This window comes from Mixophyes fleayi, chromosome 12 (genome assembly GCF_038048845.1).
Source record: "Mixophyes fleayi isolate aMixFle1 chromosome 12, aMixFle1.hap1, whole genome shotgun sequence".
Classification (NCBI taxonomy): Eukaryota; Metazoa; Chordata; class Amphibia; order Anura; family Limnodynastidae; genus Mixophyes; species Mixophyes fleayi.
The window spans coordinates 55713668-55741599 of NC_134413.1; the positions used below are offsets into that span (position 1 = coordinate 55713668).

Sequence of the window (27932 nt, forward strand, 5' to 3'; positions counted from 1 at the left end):
GCTGCCGCAATTGACTCAAGTCTGATTTTCAAGCTGTCTCTCTTTCCAGTCAGTCGGCGATCCGGTCTTTGGTGTCATCCTGCCGGGGTAAGTACTGTCGTCTTTTCCAGCTTCGTTTTATAGTACGCAACCCGCTCACAATGGGGGTATATAGAGTGCTGCATTGGGAGTAAAGTACTAAAATAATAGCAACTTGCCTGACCTGCTAACCCCCTCTATTGCCCCTGTACAGAGGATAATCAGTGTTTATTTTAATGCCCACTCAGTACGGCACCATTTAGAGTTTAGTGTTTATTTTTTGAGAATAAGTTATCTAGCAGTGCTCTTTGGGGCACATTTAACAATTGACGGTATTGCCCTATCGTGCACTTACCGTGTAATTAGGTAAAGGAAGTCTGCAATTGATATTTATAAAAGCTCCATCGGACGGTTCAATCTCCAAAACCAGTAATTTTCTCTGCACTTCGTTTTTTCTTGCAGTCACCATACAACAGTATGGTGACTGCTCGGGGCCGGCATTTAACAAGTTCCGAAAAAACAAATTTTTCGGAAACTTGTAATGTAAATGTACAGCTGAAGCTGGCGTACATCATCGGAACTGTTACAGATTCTTTTCTTCCTCATTATGTCCAGCTCTGCTACGGAGAGAAGAGCTGGACAGCGCATGTCCAGGGAGTGATCTTGGTTTTGATAAATTTGAGAAATGAATCAATACTTATCCGTCCGATAAGGATTGATAACCATTTCTCTATTTCTACGATAAATGATAAATGTGCCCCTTTGTTAGAACAGAGCACACCGCTAGGTGAAAAGGCTGATTCCAGTGACCCGAAAACGGACAGGTCGCATTGCACCAGACCGCAGTCTGGGAAGCTGTGGCTATGACATAGATGTGTCAGTCTCAGTCAGGAAAAAGACTGAGACTGACTATCTATCAGGAGAATCAGTGGTGCATCAACTGTGCACCGCTTAAGTGTTGTCAGGCAGTTATGGCAAATAGGGGATTACAGAGTCATCTCCACATATGATGGGATCACAACAGTTAACTCCTCCCTCTTTGAAAAGACAGGATTTTACTGAGGAGAACTTAGCCGTAACTTACAATTCTAATGCCTAGGGCGAGAAAGACAAATGCCGCCCCCCTAGCACTCAATTTTAACCAAATGAACCTAAAATATTCCTAAATTGCGCCCCCCTTCAGCGTTGCATCCTGGGCGGTCGCCCAGCCCTAGTTACGGCCCTGCCTCTCACCACTATCTGTTATACACTGGCTCTGCAAGTGGAACATTATCATTTTCCTTTTCAATCTGTTTGATCTGAGCGTCTGTGAATATTTGTATACTCTCCTAATTTTATTATGATCGAAACAATACAAAAGTAGTCACTGTCCTAATTTCTGTTTATCAAATGTGAATTATTGGGTACTGAATTTATTTACCACTATAGGCTGTTACATTTTATTCAGTATGGTACAATATAACTTGCAAGTTCACGCTCTTGTATAGATTGTGCTCTGTGGTATTTTTTTTTTCTCTCGTTCTCTGTTTATCTCTAACCATGTCTGAGAAAGGGACGGCCCCTAGATTCAAAGCTGCTCGGGGAAAATCTGTGTTATACTTCACATGTTCCAAATGGCAGTCAAAATTACTAAATGGAATTTCTGAGCCAGATGCCCTATGTGCAAATTGCGATACTGAGGACCGATCTCCATCCATGTCCAGAGGGGAATGCTGCCAATATGACGGAGCCTACCTAGATTAAAGCGGTGGCTCAGTCCAATTTAGAATTGAGACAACAAGCAGCGCGTCCTGCTGAGGTAGGTGAACATACCTTTCCTAATCCTTCCGTAGGGATTCCTGCAGCGACCCCACTTTCCCTAGATACATCAGTTGGAGGGAGTTTCAGATCCTGTGGCCAATTTCATGGATGGAACCTGGAGCCTAAGATTCTGTGTGGAGAGCCACACTTTATCACCCAGATGAAGAGTAGGAATCAACTTGCGATGACGGTCTGCAGCTAGTTTATACTGTTGTGAAGCTTTTAATAAATTTTCTTTAGTTGAGGTCCAGATATGAGCGAAGTCTCAAATCTGAGAGTGGGTGGCAGGAACAGTAGGTGCCAAAGGAGGAGAGAAATCAGGTAGGATGGGGTGGGAGCCACAAACCGTAAAGAAGTGGGAGGATCCAGTGGAATCATCTATATGATTATTATGGGCGAATTCAGCCCATGGAATTAAGTTGTACCAATCATCTTGATTACCGGAGGAAAAACAGCGGAGAATAGTTGGTTTACATTTTCCGTCTGGCCATTGGTCTGCGGATGATATTCCAAGGAGAAATTTAGGTCAACTCCTAAATCTTTACAGAAGGCTCTCCGGAATCGTGATATGAATTGTACCCCACGGTCAGATATAATTTCCTGTGGACAGCCATGAAGCCGGAACACCTCATTTATAAAGACTTGAGCAAGCTTAGAAGCAGATGGAAGTCCTTTCAAGGGGACAAAATGGGCCATCTTCGATAATCTGTCTACTATTACCCAAATAGTATTGAAACCCTTGCTACGAGGTAAGTCGGTGTTTAAGTCCATGGAAAGACTCACCCAAGGACGTTCAGGAACTGGTAGAGGTAACGGCAAACCTGACGGAGGGTGCCTAGGAATTTTGTTTTTGGCACATATTTCACAAGAAGCTAAGAACTCTAAGATTGGTCCGGAAATTGAGCCACCAATAGTATCGGGACAACAAAGAGAAGGACTTTTTAAACCCAGCGTGACCAGTAGATTTAGTAGCATGTGCCCAGCAGCGGGCTTTGAGACAAAGGTGAGGTTCCAGATAAGAACATCCAATTGGAGGTGTCTTGAAAGAAGCCCTTTTTAGAGCAATAATACTGGAATGTTCGAGAATTTGAGGAGGTTCATCGGAAAGAGCTACATCAGATTCGTCAAATGACCGAGATAGGGCATCCGCACGAAAATTCTGAGTACCAGAGCGAAAGGTGAGTTTCAGGTTGAAGCGAACAAAGAAAGAGGACCACCTCGCCTGACAGGAATTCAGACAGTGAGCGTCCCAGAGGTAGATTAAATTTTTGTGGTCCGTGAAAACTGTAACCGGGTGAAGGGCTCCTTCAAGGAGGTAGCACCATTCTTCTAAAGCTGACTTGATGGCAAGTAATTCTTTGTCACCAATTCTGTAGTTGTGTTTTGAGGTGGATAATTTTTTTAGAAAAGAAACCACAAGGATGGAGGATGCCAGAGGAAGATTCCTATGAAAGGACAGCTCCAACCCCAACCGAAGAGGCGTCCACTTCTACAAAAAATAGTTTCCCTTGGTCAGGTTGAGTCAGGCGCAGATGAGAAAGCTTTCTTTAAAGGGGGAAAATGCTGAGATGGCCTCGGGGGACCACACCTTAGGGTTCGAAGATTTTCAGGTGAAGCTTGTGATGGGAGCAATTCAGCCCCCTTGGGTGAAGTTACTGTAAAAGGTCTGTGTTGGTCCTATCAAGGGTCTCTTTCTTTTTGGAGAAAGTAATAGTCTTCCTCTTCACTGCAAACTCCTTCTCATGTCCACTTTAGAGAGGACTCTTGCTTCTGATGTACTGTCCTTAATCGATCATATTAGGGAAGCATCTGAATACCTAGGCAAGGTGGCTCTGGATGCACCTCTCATGGATCTAAGATTTCCACAGCTGCCGCTAGACAGATTCTTTGTTTTAGATCTTGGAAAGCGGATGTTGAGTCCAAGAGGACTTTTCTTGCGGTAATTGTTCCCAGGACACTGAAGTTTCGGCCCTTTCATTTTCTCGGCTGTGCCACCTCTAGACAAAAATCTTCCACCTTAAGGGGTCAGTCCTTTACCCAGTGCGGGGGACAAAAAAAAGGAGAAAGCAGCCAAGGGCCTAGCCACCAAACCCACTGACAGGGCTAAGGTATGACGGGGTCCCTTCCCACCCAGTCTTGTTTGCTGTGAGAGCTCATCTTTGGCATTTCTGAGACATATGAAAGATTAGTCCTAAGATTTGTGGGTAAGTGGCAATGTAGAGAGAGGCAATGTGATAGACCTCCTCAGTCCTTCATCCACTTGGCTCTGTTCTATAGGCTTTCCAGGAGACAGGTGCAAGAGACTGGCTCTCAAAGGGATCACACAATCTCTTCTGACATCAGAGGTGATCCTTACATAAAAACAGAAGATAGAGATTTTATTCCACTCCTATCCCGATTCAGAAACCAGACAGGATGTTTCAAACCATCTTGAATCTGAAGTCCCTAAACACACAGCTTCAGGTGCACAAGTTTGAGATGGAGTCCCTCAGGTCAGTTATCAATGCCATGGAACATAATAAATTTCTAGCTTCATTGGTCATATAGGACGCTTACCTTTACCTCCCAATCAGGGAAGAAAAAAAGGAGGGCCTTCTCAGATTTGCAATTAATTACCTCCAGTTTCACCTTCGGATCGGCTACGGGGCACAGGTTATTTACCAAAGCTATGGCAGCTCTGCTCAGATCAAAAGGAGTCATGACGATTCTTTTTTTAGACAATTTACTAATAAAGGCTGAATCACCTCTGCTTCTTCACAACTAAACTCAGATCATAACTCAGCTGTAAGAATCTCATATGGGGATCATAAATTACAAGAAAATCAACTTGATTCTAGCGTATGGTGTTCGTGTGCCTTCTATTCAATACTCGCTTGCTGAGAGTTCTACTTTCAAAGAATATTTTATCTAGCTAGAGGCTGGTGAAGTTGGTTGCAGCTTGTAAAAGAAAATTATTTTTCTGAGAACTGGTCCAAATCAAACATGTGCCTAGCCACTCAGATTATCAGACTGTTGTCCCAGTCATGTCAGTGCCTTCTGTGGTGGCTCAGGGAGAACCATCTGAACAGGGGCCAATCCTTTTGCATCCGGGACTGGACCCTTGTAATGATCGATGCTAGCTGTGTCAGACACACTGCTTCGGGCTCAGCACTTCCTGATCAGTTAGCCAATTTGCGAGCCATGGCTGTGGCATATATCAATCAGGGAGGCCAGAAGTCTCCTAGTGATGGAGTTAACCAAGATTATGGCATGGATGGAACATCATCTGCTGACATTATATATATATATATATATATATATATATATATATATATATATATATATATATTGTAACAAAAGGAGGCATTTAGCTGGCAATATGCAGAGAAAGCAGGGAAGTAGAGTAAAACATTGGCACAGTTATGTACCTAGGTGGAGATTAAACCAGGTAAAAACATATGTGTAGTTTAAAATTGGTTTACTTACATGATTTAAAAGCTGCTTCCTCTCAGCAAACAGACAGGGTGGGTCTGATAGTCTAAACAGAGCCAGGGATGGGCGTTTCCTTTTAAAGAGAAGGTGGGTGTGTCACCTGTCCATCAAGCTAGGCCTGTGGGAGGAGTGTCAGGGAGATCAACGCTGGGCTAGCTGGCTGATCTGGACAGAGAGCTGGACTATGTATAGTAAGCGTTGAGGGTCTCCATAATTGCTGTGCAAGTATACGGTGTCAAAACATTACCATCCTGACAATAAAGAACCATAAAAAGGAAGAAGTTGTACGTGTGTGCTTCTGCAGTAGCGGGCTCTTGCCACAAGTGGTGTCAGGAGTGGGATGCTCCGGGAAGCAAGTTTCCGCTACCCAACCCGCGCAGACGTCAACATGGAGGAATTACTGAGAACCCTCGTGAATGTGGCCGCTGCGCAGAAACAGCAGCAAGCTCAGATGCTACAAGTCGCCGAGGCACAGGTGGAAAACACAAGGCTCTTAAGAGAAGAGTTAAGCCAGGTGAGGCATGACAGAAATAAACCACCTGGTCCTGTTCTCCAGAAAATGTCACCAGCTGATGACGTAGAAGCATATCTGGTGTCTTTCGAGAGACTTGCAAAAAGGGCAAAATGGCCTCCTAAAGATTGGGCTGAGAGACTGGCGCCATATCTGACTGGTAAAGCGCAGCGAGCATATATGGATCTAGATGAAGAACGGGCCTCTGATTATCTGTGTCTAAAGTCTGAAATATTGGCTCGCATTGGAGTTTCCGGGCCAGGCCGAGCCCAGCGCTATCACCAATGGCGCTATGATAAAGAAAAACCGGTCAGAGCGCAAGTGGCTGAGCTTTCTAAAATGTTTAAGAAATGGCTGCAGCCTGAGGAGAATTCGCCTTCTCGGATTATTGAAGTTCTGGCGATAGATCACTGCATCCGGGGGCTGAACCGCGATTTGCAAAGGTGGGTTCTGCAATCAGACCCACAAACTTATGAAGAGCTTGCCACCGTGGTAGAAAGGCTTTGTGCGCTACAGCAAATGACTAAAGAACCTGCATTTGTGCCAAAGCCGCTGCCACGCCAAAAGCCAGGTTTGACAATCCTTCCCACAGGGCCCTATGGCAAAACTGCTACGGACAGAGGGCCAGGTGCAAAGCTGACTAATCTGAAGTGTTTTGAATGTGGTGAGCCAGGCCACTTTAAAGGCAGAGTGTCCTAAACTACAGGAACCCATGGACTGTTCTGTAGCACATATTGGACCAGCATTTCCAAGCTGTTTTACCATGAGTCCCACATCAGGAAGTCCTTGTTTGTTCCGGGTGACTGTGCTAATCAACCAAAACCTTGTTCTGGCCTTGGTTGACTCGGGGAGTGAACTCTCATTGGTTTCCAGCTCTGCTTTACCCGAAACCATAACTTCTCGGTTGCCCAAAGTGAAAGTTCTTTGCGTACATGGCACAACAGAGAAGTATGAAAGAACAATACTACCAGTCACACTCAAATACAAAACTGTTATGGTGGTAGCTGCCATAGCACCTAAACTCCCATATCCCCTCATTTTGGGGCGAGACTTCCCACGGTTTAATGATGTCCTCGGTGAGCGGATCCGGCCGGACATGTCGGAAACTGATGCAACGGTCGGAAGCCCGGTCTTAAAGGAACCGCCTAAGAATCCACAACATCTGGACATCGATCTTTGGGAACCGCCAAACCGGAATGCCATCCTGGGAGTCACAGCAGGAGTTCCACAAAAGTATCCAACTGTGGGGAAACATGGACAGTCCAAACTAGCATTGGTCGGTGATGTCGCAGATGAGCCCACCCCACCTGTCAGTGAGGATACGGACTGGTCCGCAATACCAATTTTGTTTCCTTTGCAGGACTTTGCTCGAGACCAACTTAATGATGCCACTTTGGAACATGCCTTTAAAAGTGTGACAGAGGTAAATGGGGTAGCGAAAGCCGCCCAGCCTGCAGAAGGTATACCATAATTTATTGTTAAAAATTTCCTGCATAGAGTTACTACTGTACAGGGGGATAAAGTAGAACAATTAATGGTTCCTCAGGTCCATGTAACCCTAGTGTTAAAAGCAGCACATACACATGTCTGTGGGGGACACCTAGGGGAGGATAAAACACGGGAACGAGTTCTGCTTAGGTTTTACTGGCCCGGTGTACACATGGCAGTGAAAAAGTATTGCCGGTCCTGTCCCATTTGTCAGAGAACCTGTCCCAAACCCATGTACAGAGCACCTCTCATTCCAATACCAATAGTACAAGTTCCGTTTGAATGGATAGCTATGGACCTTGTGGGGCCCCTGGAAAAATCCGCACATGGGCACCAATATATTCTAGTGGTGCTCGACTATGCAACCAGGTATCCAGAGGCAATTTCCCTACGAAACAAAGTCCAGCACCATAGCTAAAGAACTTGTATTGATGTTTACACGCTTGGGAATACCCAAAGAAGTTCTAACAGACCAGGGTACTCCATTCATGTCTAAACTGATGAAGGACATGTGCCAGTTGCTAGGGGTAATGGCGCTTCACACCTCTGTATACCATCCACAAACAGATGGCTTGGTGGAACGCTTTAACCGCACATTAAAGCACATGCTCAGGAAAGCAGTGGCTCAAGAGAAAAAAAAGATTGGGACACTCTTATTCCCTATTTGATGTTTGCCATTTGTGAGGTACCTCAAGCTTCAACAGGGTTTAGTCCCTTCGAGTTATTGTTTGGGAGACAGCCCAGGGGTATCTTGGATATGTTAAAAGAAGGGTGGGGGCAGCAAGGTCCCAGGGAGCCAAATCTGGTACAATTTGTGTCCCAAATGTATGAGAGGCTAGGAAAGATAGGGCCCATTGTGCAGCAACATGTAAAAAAAGGCTCAGGAAGGACAGAAGAAAAGTTATGACAAAAGTGCTGTTGTTCGATCTTTCAAGCCCGGGGACAAGGTCCTAGTCCTGGTTCCTACCCAGGAAAGCAAACTTTTCGCCCATTGGCAGGGTCCATATGAAGTTCTAGAGGCTGTCGGTCCTGTCAATTACAGAGTCCACCAGTTAGGTAGGAGAAGGGAGGAGCAAATATATCATGTGAACCTCCTTAAACCCTGGCATGATGAGGAAACCTCTCCTCAGGTAGTGAGTACTGCCATTGAAAAGTCTGAAGTGCCCATAGAGCCAGCTTTGTCCATTCAGCAGAAACAACAGACTGAAGAAATGATTCGCCGGAACAGGGATGTCTTCTCTTCCATTCCTGGGCGCACTACCTTAATCGAACACGACATTGCCACTGCGCCAGGAGTCATTGTCAAGCAGAAGCCATATCGTATTCCAGAAGCCAGACGGATGGACGTGAGAAAGGAGGTCGAGAAGATGCTCCAGGTAGATGTAATTGAAGAGTCCACTAGTGAATGGAATAGTCCCATTGTGCTTGTATCGAAACCCAATGGGACAATTAGGTTCTGCAATGACTTTAGGCGCCTAAACAGTATGTCGCAGTTTGATGCCTATACAATGCCACGTGTGGATGAACTGGTGGAAAATCTTGCTGGCAGCAATTATTTAACAACCCTTGATCTAACAAAGGGTTATTGGAAAGTTCCCCTGACTTCCACGGCCAAGCCAAAGACTGCATTTTCCACCCCTGATTGTCTCTATCAATATAAAGTCCTACCCTTTGGGTTGCATGGGGCACCAGCCACCTTCCAAAGGGCTATGAATAAATTGCTACGACCTCACACAGCTTATGCAGCTGCTTACTTGGACGATATAGTGATTTATACCCCAGACTGGGGATCACATTTAGCCAAAGTTGAGGCGGTCTTAGCTTCATTACGGTCCGCAGGGTTAACAGCTAACCCAGAGAAATGTGCCATAGCCATGAGAGAAGCCAAATATTTGGGGTACATTGTTGGTCGAGGGCATGTAAAACCCCAGCTAGACAAAGTGGAGGCAGTCAAAAATTGGACAAGACCAGAGAAAAAGTCACAGTTAAGAACCTTTTTAGGCTTAGTAGGTTACTACAGGCGGTTTGTAAGCCACTTCGCCACTAGCGCTGCTCCACTTACGGACATGTTAAAAGTTGTCCAGATAGATTAACCTGGTCTGACTCTGCAGAAACCGCCTGGTCTGATCTTCGGTTAGCTCTTTGTTCCTCTCCAGTTCTACAAGCACCAGATTTTACCCGGAGGTTCTTCCTCCAAACTGATGCTTTTGGTGTTGGCTTAGGTGCAGTCTTGTCACAGGAGAAGAATGGAGTAGAAAATCCTGTCCTGTACCTAAGTCGTAAGTTGCTTCCAAGGGAACAAAAATATGCCACTGTGGAGAAAGAATGTCTCGCCATAAAATGGGCTACAGAAGCTCTGCGCTATTATCTCCTAGGCAGAGAGTTCACCCTAATAACAGACCATGCACAATTAAGATGGATGCAGAACAACCGGGAGGTAAATGCCAAGGTAACCTGCTGGTTCTTGGCACTACAACCTTTCAAGTTCTCAGTAGAACATAGGCCTGGGATTCTACACAAAAATGCAGATGCGTTGTCATGAAAATATGTGCTCCTCGTGAAGTCAGCGTCCCCCTACTTGGAGACGCTAGGGGGAGGGATATGTAACAAAAGGAGGCATTTAGCTGGCAATATGCAGAGAAAGCAGGGAAGTAGAGTAAAACATTGGCACAGTTGTGTACCTAGGTGGAGATTAAACCAGGTAAAAACATATGTGTAGTTTAAAATTGGTTTACTTACATGATTTAAAAGCTGCTTCCTCACAGCAAACAGACAGGGTGCGTCTGATTGTCTAAACAGAGCCAGGGATGGGCGTTTCCTTTTAAAGAGAAGGTGGGTGTGTCACCTGTCCATCAAGCTAGGCCTTTGGGAGGAGTGTCAGGTATAAAACCCTGCTTGTTTCATTGTTCAGGGAGATCAACGCTGGGCTAGCTGGCTGAGCTGGACTATGTATAGTAAGCGTTGAGGGTCTCCATAATTGCTGTGCAAGTATACGGTGTCAAAACATTATTACCATCCTGACAATAAAGAACCATAAAAAGGAAGAAGTTGTACATATACACACACACACATACATACACATATGCACACATACATACACACATACATAATTTTCCTATACCCATGCTTACTCGTGTTCTCATGAAGAGCAAAAAGGAAGGAGCTCCAGTGATGTAAGTGGCTCCAGATTTGCAAAAGAAGATTCTGGTATGCCAACTTACTAAAGATGGTGGCGGTAGGCGTATAGCAACGTCAACTAAGGGAGAACCTTCTCTCTCACGGTCCTTTTCTACATGAGGACCTCGCTTGTCTGGCTTTACCGGCATGGCTGTTGCAGTTGGGATCCTGAGAACTAAGTGCTTTTCTAAAAGGTCTATGAAAGAAGAGGATGCCATACTTCTGTGTTCAGGTGTCTTGTTTCCTTTACTCTGGATGGTCTGAACAATGGTTCCTTAAATGCCAAAGTCTCTGCCCCTGCCCTGTCTATCTACTTTCAGAGGAAGCTTGCCCTCATTTCAGAAGGGATTACCTTTTTTTCACAGGAAATTCTCTCTCTTTAAACAACTTTTGTTGCTTCAATAGTGTCATGGGGCCTTAACTTGGTCCTGTTGGCTTTACAGCTTCCTCCCTTTGAGTCTTTGGAGTCTGTAAAGCTCAAATTTCTTACTTGGAAGATGGTCTTTCTACTCTAATGATAGAGCGGTGCTACACACTATACCATACATTATTCCAGCCTAAAGGGGTGTGGGGATTCCACCTTAACCTGGAGAGCATCATCCCTTCTTAACATCAGAAAGGATCAGCCAGGAATTCTACTTTAGGAAAGATGGATTCTCTTCTGGTCCTCTAAAATAAGCAAAAGAGGGGTTGGCCAGCGACTAAGCAAATTCTTGCCAGGTGGATCAAAATGGTTATCCATCAGGCTAACATTGGTTCAGATAAAGAGATTCCAAGAAAATATCTCTGCTCACTCTACCAGATCAGTAAGTTCTTCTTGGGCGGTGTGACACGGAGCATCGGATGAGCAACTATTTCGGGAAGCCACATGGTCTTCTGTCTATACATTTAGAACATTCTACCGTTTTAAAATTTTGCACCCAAAGATGCAAGCTGTGGAAGAAAGGTTTTGCATACAGCTGTGTCTAAGTGTACCCTTCCCTAGAGGCAGCTTTGGAACATTCCCATGACTGAGGTGCATAGATGAAAGAGAAAAGAGGATTTTTGTACTTCTGTTAAATCCATTTCTCTGATTCCAACTGGGAACACTGTGCTCCTTCCTTTTATGCTCATTCGTTCAGTAATGTTTGTGGAGAGAGTGGTTTATTTTGTTCTTCCTTTGCTCTATACTTTTGTCTTGGTTAGTTATAAACTCGCGTATCCTTTGGCGGTGTGGGTGGTTTTAGAGGGGAGGAGCTTTTCTTTTCTTTAAGTTAACTCCTAAGTGCCCAGCTCTAGTGTTGCCTCTATCTCCATGACTGCAGTTTCCCTCAGTTGGAATCAGAGAGATGGTTAACGCAAGTACAAAAATCCGCTTATAGCAGCTAGGCAAAATTCTGCAGCAGGAATATTATCAATCATTCATCTTTGAAAAATTTAATTTGAAAAATATATAGGGAAAAATTAAATAATATGATTGGTACACTTTTAAGATGCATCCAGTGGCTATATGCTAGTATAACTGCTTGAAACCATCACATTAGAATTATGATTGCCTACATAGACGTGCTAATATTTTTTTAATATAATTAGGTCTCCCAAACATCTGCCGTGCTGTTTACGTGGGAAAAAAATGCAATTACAAAAAGTACCTAAAATGATCTTCAATTTATTCAGAATTTTTTCTCTCCAGTTAGTAAAAGAAAGATGTGTCTCTTTTTATACATATATACAAATTTAGATATAAAAATAGACAACACATTGTAAAGAGGAAAAGAAAAAAAAAAGACTTTGCATTGTTTAGATTCCCGCTATATTGTGTATGTACACACACTTGTGATATGCTGCTTAAGTGTCTGAAATGTAAGTGTGCAAATCATTGCAGGGTTTAACCTTTACACTTTGTTGCAAGCCCTTCTTGCGGCAAGGAGGTTTATAAGCCTCAAAGTTTAATAATTAAATTGGCATTTTATGCAGATCATCTCATTCTTTCTCTACGGTTTACACTGAAAAGGAGGTAGGAGGCATCAGCACTGACTGCATGCAAACAATTGCATCCAGTTAACAATGTTCCAGGTTGTGTTGTGTTGCTTCTGGGAACGCATGCAGCCTTAATAAACAAAGAACAGAGACTTTTTTTTTAAGTTTCTTAACAATTGTCCAAAGTTTGTAGGCACAAGCAGTGGCCAACCTTAACATTTCTCTCAAGTTTACAATGGCTATTGAAGTAATATAGTGAACAGAATGAAGCCATCATGTACGATAATCCATCCACATGATGCACATTGTATTTCCTTCTGTAGACTCTAGTTACCACAGAACTTCCTTGGAAAGCGAGACCCACTGGAGCCACTTTGTGATCTATATTGCTTTTCAAGCCTCGCCGCCTTGTGCAGGGTAGTAACTGGTGTAATAAAAAGGGATCACAAAATAAGGGAAGGTTACAATGTTGCCCAGCTGTAGGAGTAATGAGTTTACTCAGACACAAAAGGTAAATCTTGCAGTTGTGCGGTAGATTTCTAGGAAGTGTTTAAGGACGTCCTTCTGTAAATCTTTGGCTGTCCATTTGAAAATACCTTGCTATGTAACTGATGGGCAGAAATGCCCAGACTCTTTTAGGAAGTTACAGCCCCCCTGGGATTCCAGTAGCTTTACTGTGTCTTCGTGGTGGGGTTTCTGGTATTAAGCTAATAGGGTTATTGATTTTTGAGGTACCAGGACCACTGTTTCCTTTACTCAGGGGGGAGTTAATTGGTGATGATGTGTTTAATGGGCCAAAGTCTGAAATTCCAGATGTTCGTAATTGAGACGTTTGAAGGGGGCTGTTAGCCGGGAGACCTGGAAACATAGTAAAATAACAGTGAGGAAAAAATAAGCAAAACATTAATATTTGCTTATCAAGTGCTGCATTCCTATTGTATAGGTTGGTTTGTTACTTTTGACTGCTTGCATAAAATGGTGGTTATTATTACCTTTTGATACATTGTATCCATATGCTGCAAATGCTGCTGCAGACGCTGCAGCAGCTCCTGCCATTGCTCCTGCCATTGCTGCAGCACTACCAGAAGTGGACTTGCGGCTTCGGGATTTGCTTCCTTTTGAGCCATTCCCACCAGGTTTGGTACGCCCTCTGTTGCGATTCGAATTTGCCCGCCCACTACATTGTGTTTCCTGACCTGAAATTCCTGTTTAAGGAAACAAAATGATTGAGAAACGCTAATTCTATTAATAACTTATTACACAAGCTTCTTTTATTTAATATATGTGTTTGCATGTAGAATACATAATGCTACAATTTGCCTTGACCATAGCTCTGGGCTATTTTTAAATACCTTCTATGCATACATTTTGAAAGAATATTGGAAAGCAATGTTCTCCTTTTGGAGATATACAAACTACCAGGGAGTAGAATAGCACACTTTTAAAGATGACTTCATCTGTACAAAGTACCTGAGTGTTTTAACTCACAAAGTCATTATTGCAGGTATGAATCCCAAGTAAATAATTTTTTTGTAAGTTTAAAAATCAAATGACTTGTGAAATGTTCCAAAGTCCAAAGCTGCTTGAGGAAACCTAGCATTTGCCTAGGACTGTGTAATTGTCACTCCTGGATGTCCAATTAGCACTGTGTGCACAGTTTCAACAAGGATTCTTAATATGGAAATAACATGACAGACATGTATGGATATATGCCTTACTGTCACTAAATGGACAATAATAACAGTATGCATATTATGCATAAATCAACTGCAAGTGGCTCCATTTATAGGCCTATGAACTACATGAAGCATAACTGAGTATGTGTTTATATTTACGTTTCTAATCTCTCATTCTGACTTTTTGAGAGTGTGGGAGGGAATCACTGGCTTGTTTGCTCCCTGTCTGGAGCAGTAAAATGTGCAAATCTGAGTGGCATCCTCTCTGAATTTATAGAATGCAAGATGTGATGAGCATCACATTGTTTTAGACTAATTGTGAGTGTGGAAGGTCACAGTGACCTGTTCTAATAGACACCAGTTTACAACCCCCTCCAGATATTTATATAAAAGATCATTCTATTATGGTGTGAATGGGGAAACATCATGCTACATATAAGAGCACAGGGTTGGCAAGTTATAAAATGCCATGTAAATGGCACTACAGGTTAGGAGAGGTATTATTAAAAGTCTATACACCATGGATATTTTTTAAGAGTAGTATGTCCTTGACACATCCCATTTCACCCTAAAATAGCCTCTCATCATCATCATCATCACCATTTATTTATATAGCGCCACTGATTCCGCAGCGCTGTACAGAGAACTCATTCACATCTGTCCCTGCCCCATTGGAGCTTACAGTCTAAATTCCCTAATATAGACACACACTCACAGACAGACTCATACAGACAAACAGAGAGACAGACAGGTAGAGACTAGGGTCAATTTTGATAGCAGCCAATTAACCTACTAGTATGTTTTTGGAGTGTGGGAGGAAACCGGAGCACCCGGAGGAAACCCACGCAAACACAGGGAGAACATACAAACTCCACACAGATAAGGCCATGGTCGGGAATCGAACTCATGACCCCAGTGCTGTGAGGCAGAAGTGCTAACCACTGAGCCACCGTGCTCTCACCTATATTAGAGTATGGGGTAGGTAAATCTTCTAGAAAGCCCCTCCTTTGCATTGATAGAAAAAAAACAGCTGTTCTAAAATTTGAAAATAATATTGAAAATGCATTTAATAAGAAACATCAAATGCACAAAGGACCCTTTAGTAGATATTAATATTATTTTTAAAAAGCCACTGATGAATAGTAAAGTATCATCACGCGTCAATTGCCATCCTCATTCATCACACGCTACTTCCTATATTCACTCATCACATGTGACATCTTAAACAGTCATCAAATGCCATTTATAATATGTTGAAATTTTACTTACAATTGTCATTCACAAAATGTCTTGTCTGATTTTCAAATTTCAGATCTTACTTCAAAATTAAACTGAAGTTGACAACAGTTCAATTGGCAAATGATGATAATGTCCAAAAACAGACATACAGATAATATGTTTTATTGTATAAAATATCACTTAGGGGCATATTCAATTCCGAACCGATCTGCGGTAACGCGCGTTACCGCGGAAAATGCGCACTACTGCCGGTAATACGGTATCGCAATAACGCAGATTTTCGTACGCAGCCCTGTGGGCTGCGAACGAAAATCCACGTTATTGCGGTACCGCGGATTAGGTCCGCGGCCGTTCCAGCGCGATCCCGCGGATTGGGATCGGAATTGAATATGCCCATTAGTGTATAAACTAACCATTAAGAGTGTCCGAGACAGAGCCAGTGATAGATGCTGGGGAATTTGTTCCTCTGGATTGCTGGGCTGAAGAGGAAGGGTCATCCACAATGACCAACATATCATTACTGCTTTCATCCAATGCAATAGATCCTGTGTGGAGTTCACTGCTGATTGATATCTGGTCATCAAAGCACAATATTATTTGTTAGGGGACTTCACTGTAAGTTACATGCTTCAGCAGTTTACAAGAAATGTTCTTGAACCTGGTGTTTTTATGCCTATGATTAGCAATACAGATACCACACAAAAGAAAAAAACCACAAAAAACACTATTAAGTGTTAAACATAAGTAATGAAAATGGTCCCAGGAAGTGCAATAAAAAAAGAAAGTGAATTTGCTACCTATGCATCCAAACATAATCCTCATTTAGCTATCATTCTGGAAAAGTGCACTTTCTATTTTTGCCGTTTCCCAAATCATAGGCCTAAAAAATTCAGTGCAGATATCCGGTTTGTTAGTAGGAGCTTTACATAATTACTGCAACTAACACCCCAAATATCAGTACTGATATGAGGGCACAAATGTTAAAGGTTGTATATAATTTTTATGTATGGCTGCTGAAATAACACCACTACAGTACACAACCAGCCAAACAACTTTAAAACTTCATGAATACCAAGGTATATATAACACAGATCCTACAGCAACATAACCTATAACAAAGCCATAATTTATCTTGCTTGCGCCACATTGATTATAACTTATATCTGATTGGGTGCCACTGTCAGTTTTAAAGCAGGGCAAAAAAGGGCCATTAAACAAGCTAGAATAATGATTATTGTCTGCTCCTTTGGCTTGATTAATGTCCGTCAGGGAAGGGCTGGCAAATTTTAGCATGGGGGCAAGACTCGACTCAGCAGCCTATTTTAAAGGGGGGAAGAATGCAGGTGGCCCAGCCCAAGATAGCCCACTATGAGACCGGCCCAGGGGCCAAATGCCCCCCTCTCCAGCCGTATAAAGTCACTGGCTAATTAAAGAAACGCCAGGCACTGAAGCAATGCATGGTGGGACAGGTAATTCTTTCATAAAAGAATCCTCCAGAACCTAGAGAGAAAAGAAGGTTGAAAAATGCTTCAGCTTTAGAAAGTAACAACCTGCCGGCCCTCGGGTTGGGTGGCATAGGATTTTCATTCAAGTCTATATCTTGACAGAATTCCCCTTCAGTAAATGATTTTATTTACAATGAAGCTCTGCTATGGCTTACTGTATATTTGTAATAACATATCTACCCTGTTATTACAAAAGCTCATTTACAAAAATAAATAAAAAAAGTTGTATATCATTTTTTACTTTACGAAATTCAAATATTGAACCTGCTCCCCCTCTGCTAGATTGCTGCAGGTTTTCCTGTAAAAGTCAACCGTAAAAAGTGTTTCTCCATAAACTACTACAGCCATATTCTGCTGACTTACCCTGCCTCCCTCATGTCAGGAAAATTAATATTCAAATTACTGTCTTTTACCGTTACAGTGCAGACTGCCACCTATGCTAAACATTGTGCACATATAGAACGATCGCATGGCATTGGATGTAAAATGGTTAACAAGACTCCTGACTGCCCTTACTCTCTGTGATGTATGGGTTAACAGCTGCTCTATATAGCATACATGCCAACTTACTGGGGGAGAAGCCATGTGACGGGGGTATTGAATAGCGGAGGCGTGGCTTAATGACACGATTAAGCCCCGCAATTCAATGCCGTGAATTTCAGCGAATTCAGAAGGTTTGCCTACTCTTCCGGGAGAACTCCCCGAAATTCAGGAGCCTCCCGGGAATTCCGGGAGAGTAAGCAAGTGTGCTATATCGAGCTCAGAGGAGAGATGATAAATCCTGGAGACAGCGCAAACACAAGACTCCTTTCCATCTCTAACAGTAAAAGGGACCAGGACTCTTGTTACCCATTTACAGTCATACTGTATAAGCACAATGTTAAGGAAAGGAGGGAGCCTGCACGGGGGAATCAGAATCTTCATTTTTCTGACATGCAAGTGAAACGGACAGCATGTGTAAGCCAGTTGGAATACAGCTGCATATGGCTGTAGCAGTTTGAGATTATTACAAGAAAACAGATGACCAGCAGATACTTAAATCTGGAGCAGCATACTTTAGTAAAATACAAAACAAAAATGTATTTAGTGGCCCTTTTCCTATACAAAATATATTTCTCATATATTTTTATTTAAATGTTAACACAAACAATTGACCAGTGACGTTTTTAACGCGTCAACAATTTGCCCATTCCCCATCAAAGAGCTGAAAAGAACAAAATATATTCCTAGCATGGGACAAGAAGTGTATATGGTACACTAACCTCACTGAAGGGACTGGGCATTGCAGAGTCCACACTGATAAAGGAGTCATCTCCATCTGCAGATAGGTTGGAGTTATCAGCGGAGGGCACGAAAGGGATAACTAAGTTAACACCGTCCTTCTTTCTTTTGCCATCCATCTCATCTTCTTTCTTCTTCTGCGATAGAAAAATAAAAAAGGGTCACTGCTATTTGTGTCATACTTAACAACAACTTTGAGGGTTAGCATATTGATATTATTATACATTTTTTATATATAGTGTTAACATATTGTGTAGTACATTACAGAGAAAGATGTAATCATTCACGTTATGTAAGTGGCTTCCAATTTAAAAGGAAAAAACACCTAATTTTTCAACATATGTTCGGTAAAAGATAATTACACAGTCCTTCCTGCCCACTGAGCCTTATGTCTCTGCATAATTATATTTATTAACATGAAAGTTATAAAACTGTTATTGGCTGCGGCAAAAGTAACTTCAACAAATGGAAAACATTTAAAGGAAATATTGTATCTCTACAGAAGTAGCCGAGAACTGGGATAAAGTTTGGGATAGAATTATGTGGCTACACTAATTGCCTTAAAGTAACCAATAGAAAAGAACCTTTTCTGCATATTTTTCCCTTTTTCGTTTGCGCTCTTTCACTTTGTTTGTCTCTTCTTGCTGTCTCTTCTCCTCTTGCCTCTGGCGTACTGCAAACACAGAGCATATCTTCAGAAAATCATGAAGATCATTGTTACAGCTCTATAACTCCTAAGTATAACAATAAATTGAATATCGTTTTCAGCATTAAAGCATAGACAATTTTACCAAGTGTGCTATTACATACATTTCTTTTCTAATTCCTCATCGTCCAGAAGCAAACCGACCACCTCTTTTGGTTTAAGAGTGTCTGGTTTAAAATTTCCTCCAGAAATCACTACTCGTTGGATCTGTAAAAGGAAACAAAATATTTCAGCTGTTATATTATTGAAAAACAATAGATAACAAGGGCTGCGTATTGAAATGAGGAATCCCAGCATTGTAGAAATAGATGGAGAAATTCAGGAATTCTACTGAAAAATGTCAACATTGAAAATCTCATCTCAAAGTGAGCTTCTATGTCCCTTCAGATGTGATAATTAAAATGTTTGCTATGCAGTTTAGATAAAGTTTAAGCATTTTATCTACATACAGAGAAAGAGCTTTGTTTAGCACATCAAAATCTTTTCCAGAACTGAAAAAACCCAGAGAGCCTAGATGAGCTCTGGAGAACCGGACAAGTTATAGCAGTGTCTATTTATCATAAAGTGCAAGACCCACAGAAATGCATCTTGTTAGCAAATGTGGTTAAAGCAATGGTTTAATGATTTGAAATGATCATTTTATCCACAACTGAAAGTCCACCAAACACTGAATTATCCTCAGTTAAACCAGTCCCAAAAGATTACTTCGCTTGAACACTGGATCCCAGGTTTGGGAATGTGGGATGCAACTAAAAAAGTTTATATGAAAAATAGAGTTGTATGGACAGACTTGTTTTACTTTACTATGGAATACTATTAAATATACTATTATATATAAAATCGGCCATAATAAATATGTGCGGTAAAGTATCCTGTACTGTAGATTATAAAGATATAATTTCCATTGAAAAGTTCAAGAGCCCAGAGATGATACTAATATTCTTATAACAGACCTGGACCAATTTCTAAAAAATTAGAAGCCTGGGCCAAACTCTAATGTAAAATGAGTGAGTTGCGTTCCAGGAAAATAAAAATTAAGGGTGGTTTTTATGCACATTACAAGGTATCAAATGCAAACATTATGACATTAGTACTCAACAATTCTAAAACAACTTGGCACAAAAAAATGACATGCATGCTATTGACTTATATTGATTATAACCTGGTTTTATTTGATGTTAGCTAATGTACAAATTGTGGAAATGTAGAATATGAAACATACAAAGACATGATAAAAAAATAATTTCACTTGGGAACTTAGCACTGCTCCATGGTAAACCTTTGTTATTCTGCTAATGTTCCTCACCTCACTCTTCTCTTTGGCTCTCTGAAGTATACGCTCTTCTATGGTACCCTTACAAATTAGTCTGTAAACAGTGACTTGTTTGGTTTGGCCCAGACGGTGAGCTCGGTCCATGGCCTGTTGGTCCACAGTTGGATTCCAGTCGCTATCGTAGAAAATGACCTAGCCAAGGGGAAAAAAACAGAGGGACAAAAAATAACATTAAAGAATACATTATAAACAAACTTTGGCTCATAAGGTCTAAAAATAATTTAAGCCACAAAAATAACCACTTGGAACAAAGTGACTGCATTCCTTACCAGTGAAAAATTAACCTTGTATGCTAACTTTCCTCACAACATGTTTACAGGAAAATCAAAATGATTCATTGTTGATCCAAAACAGCGGGTTTCTAAGAACCAGAATGTAGTAAACTGTGTTAAATACAGTAATAGCCTTCGTACAGTGAATGGTATTTGCATGTCCCTGCAGAAAAGAATTGCCTCACAAAACCCCCCCCAAAAAAAGGATTAAATCCTCCCCAATAAAACGGAGGATCAAGACACAGAAAAAGTTCCTCTTAATAGTCAACTACGTATTCTGAACCGCAGGTATATTGGCATATTTTAGATTGAAAGTCTGATGTGTGTATAATCAATCTCATGCAGTGCAAAGTGCTTTGGAGGCCTGAATCTTTATCAACCTCTGGGCCATAAGGCTCTACTGCAAGGCTAAGTGTGTGCCAAATTTTACTCATGGGATAAATATTCAGTCTCCCTGCCAAGAGAGGAGCCTCAACATGGTCATGTAATGAATGGCCCGTTAATATCTTTCCCACAATAGACTCCAGTGGTGGTAAGGGTCTTCCGATCCTCTTTTACACCCAGGGGAATAACTTCAGCTTCAGGGACACACCACCTTCCCTAGACCATAAAGATCAACTGCACCCATCAAATCAGTGAACAAAGTAGTGAAAGAAAAAATAAAGTCCACGAAAGTACAGTTAGCCCACAAATGTGTATAAAATAGTCTGTTTATTATAAATAGGATCCCAAGCTTGGTAAAAGGTGGTGACATAAGTAGAGGTGGAAATGAAAAATACAGATATGAAATACAAGCTGTATTGTTGAGACAATCATAAATAATCTATGATGAAGTGCTTCTCAACCTTAATGTGATAGTGGATACCTTAAATCAATCTTTCAAAATTGCTTTTGTGGAGCAACTAATATATATCATTATAGTGGTGTCAGACGGGTGCTTTGAATGCTTTTCCAGTGCTAGCATTCAAACTTAATCACTCCTTTGGCGACACACTGAGGTGAAGTGGGAACGCTCCATCCCAGTCACAAGGGAGTGATTGAGCTCTGATGATGTAATCACATCCATGTGACAGAAGATGAGCGTTCCCCCTTTACAACTATAAATGCTACTGCCCGTCTGACACTATGACTAGGATATTTACATTTTGAAACTTGCACTCTCAGAAACTGCCCAAACACAGCAGTTCTCATTGACAACTTGGCGATATTAGACAATGCCCAAAACGACCAGCAATCCTGATCAATATCTGATGGCCACAAGATCCAATTGTTTCAAGAAGCTCTACCCATTTTGGTCGCCCATGTGTACTAGTTTCATAGAAAAGAATGGGGGAGTAATATGAGGAGCAAACATGATCCATATAATAGAAAGGAAAACAGTTATTGTTTACTTAATTAGCAGATAATGCAAATAAATGTATGACAAATAATTGTGATATCGGTAAAGATGCAGTCATTGCAGGCTCGCCCCTGGCACTTTCTGGCATTATTGTTACTGTTTTCCAGTCTTTTTAGGTTAAGGTATGGGGCTGCATCACTTCCACGATTCCACGGTGTCCCAAGGTCTGCATATTTGGCATCACACTCGAGGAGAGTCTAGGCAACCCATTCTTTAAATATATATTTACTCTGACTTCCCTTTCAAAGGAGGTTATAGCTAGGAGTTGGACGGGTTCAGACCCCCCTGATATCCTCCATTGGACCAATCTGGTGACAGAAGTATGGCGGCACGAGCGGGTTATGTATGAACGCCTTAAAAGTCATGCATAAATACTACAAGGTTTGGCACCACTGGTACGAGTCACAATATGCTCTTCATCCTCACAAGGATGATCTGTTTGGGTCAGGAAGTCATTATTGTTGTGCTTAGCTCCCAGCCCTGCGTAGCTATGTGTGTAAAATTATTTGTGTTATCTCAATTTGTTGACAACTTGTAAAGCAACATGGATTACAATTTGATAGGTTGCAATACATTGATACACTGGATAGGTATTTTGCTTGATTTACCTGTTTTGTTTACAAGGGTTCACACGATCTTGTTTTGTACTGGCATATTTGACACGATTAGACAGATGGGGGTAATTAGTTAGGCTGTATTTACTTGTCTGTTTGTTGTGAAAATCTCAATTAAGAAAAACTTTATTTAAAAAAAAAAAAAAAAGATGCAGTCATTAAAATGCTAATTGCATTTCAAATATTTAAAAATGTCATATACTTAGACAAGGGCATTTCAACTGTGAACAAAAAGCTCTGCCATCTGGCAACAAGCTTTATTTATTTGTTGGCATACAATATACTGTGTTTGATATTAAGAAATGAAAACAACTCTTCTAACATTTCCTAAATGTCAACTATCAACCACATTTTTTTTCCAGTGGAAGCAGAAGTCAAAGTGGAACACTAGAAGTGGCGGTATGGGAAAAGTGAATGGAATTTGACAGTTTTACAATGAAGGCGATAGGAGAAGAGACGGTATGGCATACAACGTTTACCAGCCCACTTTGACCACTGAGTGGAAGATAGTAAAATTAATAATATTTATTTTAATCTTAATGAGGAACTGTGAAAAGCCATAGTGTACATAACCTGTTTTACTATTTATTACTGTACAATAATATCTTATTATTACACAGTTATGATTCAAGAAGGATCCTATGAGAAAAAACACCATTGGCCTGATTCATTAAGGAAAGTAAAGCAAAAAAAATTAGTAAGTTTTCTCCTGGAAAAAAACATGTTACAATGGAAGGGGTGCAAATTAGTTTATTATTTTGCACATAACATACATACTCCTCCTACCCCCCTCCCTCTCCTGTCCCCCTCCTACTTCCCTCCTTTTCATTCTCCTCTCCCCCCCTCTCTGTCTCTGCCTCCGTTCTCCCCATTCCCTCCTCCTACCATTGTGTCTCTGTCCGTCCTACCCTCCCCTTAGATTGTACGCTCCTCCGAGCAGGGCCTCCTCTCCTTCTGTTCTCCACCACCTTAACTCTGCTCTCCAGCTCCTTGTCTCCTCCGTGAGGTCCTCCGGCTCCTGTCTCTACCCCGCTGGGGGCGCTCACCTCTAATCTAGCTGTTCATTGAGCTTCTGAGTTACTGTGATTTCTGTTAACTGTACTGTGCTGTCTCACCCTGTATCGTGTTTCTGTCTGTCCCTGTATGGCGCTACGGGTACCTAGTGGCGCCCTAAAAATAAAAATTAATAATAATAATAAATACTGGCTGTTTTTTCATGTAAAACACAAATACTTAATAGGTTTATTTTTATGCTGAAATTTACATTTGATCTAAGACATGCTCAGTGTTGGCTAACCTGTGACACTCCAGGTGTTGTGAAACTACAGGTCCCAACATGCTTTGCCAATATATAGCAGCTGGAAGGGTATGCTGGGAGTTGTTGTTTCACAACACCTTGGGGTAAATGTATGAACATGCGGGTTCTTCAACACCCGCGTGTTCCGCGATTAAATTTCAAGCGGCGCTGCATCGTAAAGGGAAACTTCCCTTTACAATGCAGCGCCGCTTGAAATTCAATCGCCGAACACGCTGAACACGCGGGTGTTGAAGAACCCGCATGTTCATACATTTACCCCCTGGAGTGTCACAGGTTAGCCAACACTGCTCTACCTCAATTATAAATCTGTCCTTACATTTTAAATTTACCTCCCCCTCCACAACAACATGGTTTTGCCCAGGTTCAAAGTTTCTGACTTACCTTTCCTTAATGAATCAGGCCCCTTGTGTCTAGCATTCACTCCACATTGTAGGGACCAGTATTCATCTACACACATGGCTACATAATCCAGTATACATAAAAAATATTATTTTAATTTATACACTACATTTTAAGCACAATGGGAAGCAGTCACTGATGACTATCAATAAATAGGATTGTAAAGAGGCGGAATGAGAATTTCTGCCATGCTGCATATTCATTTGAGGATGTTGAAAATAAACCATCAGGAAATTGCTGGAGCTACATGTGCTCTAAGATGCCTTTAGTGCATACTTCACAACTCTCCCGGAATGTCCGGGAGACTCCCGGATTCCGGGTAGAAGTATGGCAGCCTTCCGCATCTGCCCAATTCACTAGGAAGTGGGCAGAATTAGAGCCAAAATTCCGCTATTCTCAGTGAATAGTGTCATTTGGCCCTGCCCCCGCTGTAAAATGATTTGTTTGCATCATTACGTAGCAGGAGTGGGGCAAAATGGCACAATGTGCATAGTCCGGCCCCCAAAACGGCCACCTCCCCCAGGCAGCTCCCGTACGCCGACTTCAGGAAGTCGGCAAGTATGCTTTAGTGGCACTTCACTGAAAACTGTGGCATATTCATAAAATGGCCTGTGTCAGGCTAAAGCACGATTATTATGTTCAGTTTGATGCAAAGTGACTTCTCAGACACCACTCTCTGCCCTTCCCCAAACAGCACTGAGCATAACAGTAATAAGAACAAGTAATATTTATCAAAAAAGCACAAATTAACACAAAACACAGCATTAGAATCTGTTTTTTTTGTTTATGTTATATATTTCTTTAAAATCTACCTCTAGAAGTCTAGATCCCATTTTAAATTTTAAAAACGTATTTTATTATTGTGAGATCTCTGCAAACAGGTTGCTGCATGGGGAGGGGCTTAGGCCAGGTGCAGGATTGATTCTGAATGTACTGTGGGCAGCATCATAGCCGGATTAAAGGGGGGGCACAGGGGGCACGTGCCCCGGGCCCCCCTCTCTCCAAGGGCCCCCCGCCGCTGCATGAACTTTCCTGCTGTCAGTTTCTAACTGACAGCAACCGCTCCGGGCCCCCCTCTCTCCGCGGCTTCCCCCCCCCCGTCGCCCGTATGACCTAGCCTGCTCCAGCGCGGAGAGGAAGCAAGAAGAGAGAAGACAGAAGAGAGGAGAAGAGAAGAAAAGCTAATAGAAAGGTAAGTGAAAAAAGGGAATTAAGCAGAAAGGCAAACTATGAGGGAAAAGGATATGAGAAAGGCAGAGTAAGGAATAAGGGGAGGAGAGAGGCAGAGTAAGGAATAAGGGGAGGAGAGAGGCACCGTAAGGAATAAGGGGAGGAGAGAGGCACCGTAAGGAATAAGGGGAGGAGAGAGGCACAGTAAGGAATAAGGGGAGGAGAGAGGCACAGTAAAGAATAAGGGGAGGAGAGAGGCACAGTAAAGAATAAGGGGAGGAGAGAGGCACAGTAAAGAATAAGGGGAGGAGAGAGGCACAGTAAAGAATAAGGGGAGGAGAGAGGCACAGTAAAGAATAAGGGGAGGAGAGAGGCACAGTAAGGAATAAGGGGAGGAGAGAGGCACAGTAAGGAATAAGGGGAGGAGAGAGGCACAGTAAGGAATAAGGGGAGGAGAGAGGCACAGTAAGGAATAAGGGGAGGAGAGAGGCACAGTAAAGAATAAGGGGAGGAGAGAGGCACAGTAAAGAATAAGGGGAGGAGAGAGGCACAGTAAAGAATAAGGGGAGGAGAGAGGCACAGTAAAGAATAAGGGGAGGAGAGAGGCACAGTAAAGAATAAGGGGAGGAGAGAGGCACAGTAAAGAATAAGGGGAGGAGAGAGGCACAGTAAGGAATAAGGGGAGGCGAGAGGCACAGTAAGGAATAAGGGGAGGAGAGAGGCACAGTAAGGAATAAGGGGAGGAGAGAGGCACAGTAAGGAATAAGGGAAGGAGAGAGGCACAGTAAGGAATAAGGGGAGGAGAGAGGCACAGTAAGGAATAAGGGGAGGAGAGAGGCACAGTAAGGAATAAGGGGAGGAGAGAGGCACAGTAAGGAAAAAGGGGAGGAGAGAGGCACAGTAAGGAAAAAGGGGAGAGAGGCACAGTGAGGAAAAAGGGGGGACACAGCACGAGAAAAAAGGGGAGAGAGGCACAGATTGAGGAAAAATGGGGAGACAGGCACAGTATGAGGAAAAAGTGCGGGAGAGAGGCACAATAGTGGGGACTATTAATTTAAGATGTGGTGGTTTGGGGGTGAGTTTGGAGAGAATGAGGTCTCTATTAAATGTGCCTATGAATTATTTAATGGCAGTGACAGGTTCGGGAAATACGTATATTTCTGAAATGCAAATACTATTCATTTATTGCTGGACCTGTTTGTAGGGAGGGAAATAGGTTTATTTATTAAATATGAATACTATTATTTTAATGTTGGGGCTGGAGGAAGGCCTAATTATTATTCGTGGATGGTACAGATTTAACACTGGGGCTGGCTGTAATTTTCTAAATGTATCCATTTTTTTTTCAAATAGGTCCTCCAACATTCCAGGATCCAGGCAAGCCGCAACTAAAGAAACCTGCAGCACAGGTGGTGAAAGTGAAAAGAACAGGTAGGAGAGAGCAGCAGAGTCTGTGAAATGTTGTGATTCTAGTGGGACAATCCTAATTTTTGGTGTCCGTTCAATGGTGTACACAACAATGCAGGTGCATCAACACACCCATTAGCAATTTTGAATAAATATTGAATAAAATTGTAGATGTTTATTTATTTTTTGTTAATTTTAGTGTGCTGTATCATTGCTAGTTTTAGTGTGTGGTATAGTTGTATTTTTAATGTGTGGTGTCAATGCCCATTTTAATGTGGGGGTTTTGATGATTGTTTTAATGTGAAGTATTTTAGTTTGTGGAAGTAATGACTTTTCTTGTGCAGACAAGCTAGGCGAGCCCTCTGGGAGAGCTGTAAATGTCGTACTGTGGGCTATAGGTGTCGTAATGCAGGATGTGTCAATGCTTACAGCCTTATACCCAATGAAGACACTATGCTCTTAATTTTAGATTTTAGGGGCCCCCCTGTCTTAAGTGCCCCGGGCCCCCCAAAGCCTTAATCCAGCTCTGGGCAGCATAATGTGGGCTGAAATAACAATGAGAGAGGAACAGAGGGATGAAGCAGAGAAATCGTGGTTGAAGTGATGTCAGACGGTGATAAAGATTACAACTATTTCTAAATGTAATGACACCACTCATGTATTATATGAGGTATACCCAAGCTTCTTACTATGTAATGCTGTGTGACATCACTCAAGATGTTTTAGACTAGCCCAAAGCACGAATTAAATAATGCATACATACAGATCTAGAAAAGAAACCCTAGAGAGCCCTTTCATTTGAGCATAACATTTTTGTTTTTAAAGCAGTATATTGAAAATCGGCACAAATGTGAAGACAGTTCACACATTCACATGTATATAGAGCTTAAACACAGATTTAGCCTGAATCTGTGTTTTTTTTTATGCAGGTGTCAATTAGCCCTGAAAGCAATAAGCACCATTATCCATGAGCAAAACCTACAAACAGAAAATATGTAAACACTTACCGTGTCTGCAGCAGTGAGGTTAATACCCAGGCCCCCAGCTCTAGTACTGAGCAGGAAGACAAAGATGTCCGTTCTAAAGCAAAAAAAAAAAAGGTGATAATTTATTTCATGATCTGCTTACTACCACTTGCTTGCAAAAGCTTACATTTTACTTCTGTTTACAACATGCCATCTTGTACAAT

General features: G+C 42.0%; 1 protein-coding gene and 1 long non-coding RNA gene across 2 annotated transcripts in view; one reads left to right on the forward strand and one right to left on the reverse strand.

The window, feature by feature from the left end:
- Positions 1-27884, forward strand: LOC142108708 (uncharacterized). The gene is made up of 3 exons (XR_012680203.1): positions 1-87; positions 22812-22908; positions 27673-27884. It is a non-coding gene; the product is annotated as an uncharacterized LOC142108708 (long non-coding RNA).
- INO80 (INO80 complex ATPase subunit) overlaps positions 12094-27932 on the reverse strand; it is a 107647-nt gene continuing 91808 nt past the window's right edge. The window contains exons 29-36 of the mRNA XM_075192542.1: positions 27751-27823; positions 20138-20296; positions 18936-19038; positions 18710-18798; positions 18107-18262; positions 15753-15912; positions 13417-13629; positions 12094-13282 (exon numbers count right to left, since the gene is read on the reverse strand). Coding sequence (XP_075048643.1) covers positions 13068-13282; positions 13417-13629; positions 15753-15912; positions 18107-18262; positions 18710-18798; positions 18936-19038; positions 20138-20296; positions 27751-27823 — 1168 coding nt within the window. The 3' untranslated portion in view covers positions 12094-13067. The remainder of the gene's footprint in view (positions 13283-13416; positions 13630-15752; positions 15913-18106; positions 18263-18709; positions 18799-18935; positions 19039-20137; positions 20297-27750; positions 27824-27932) is intronic.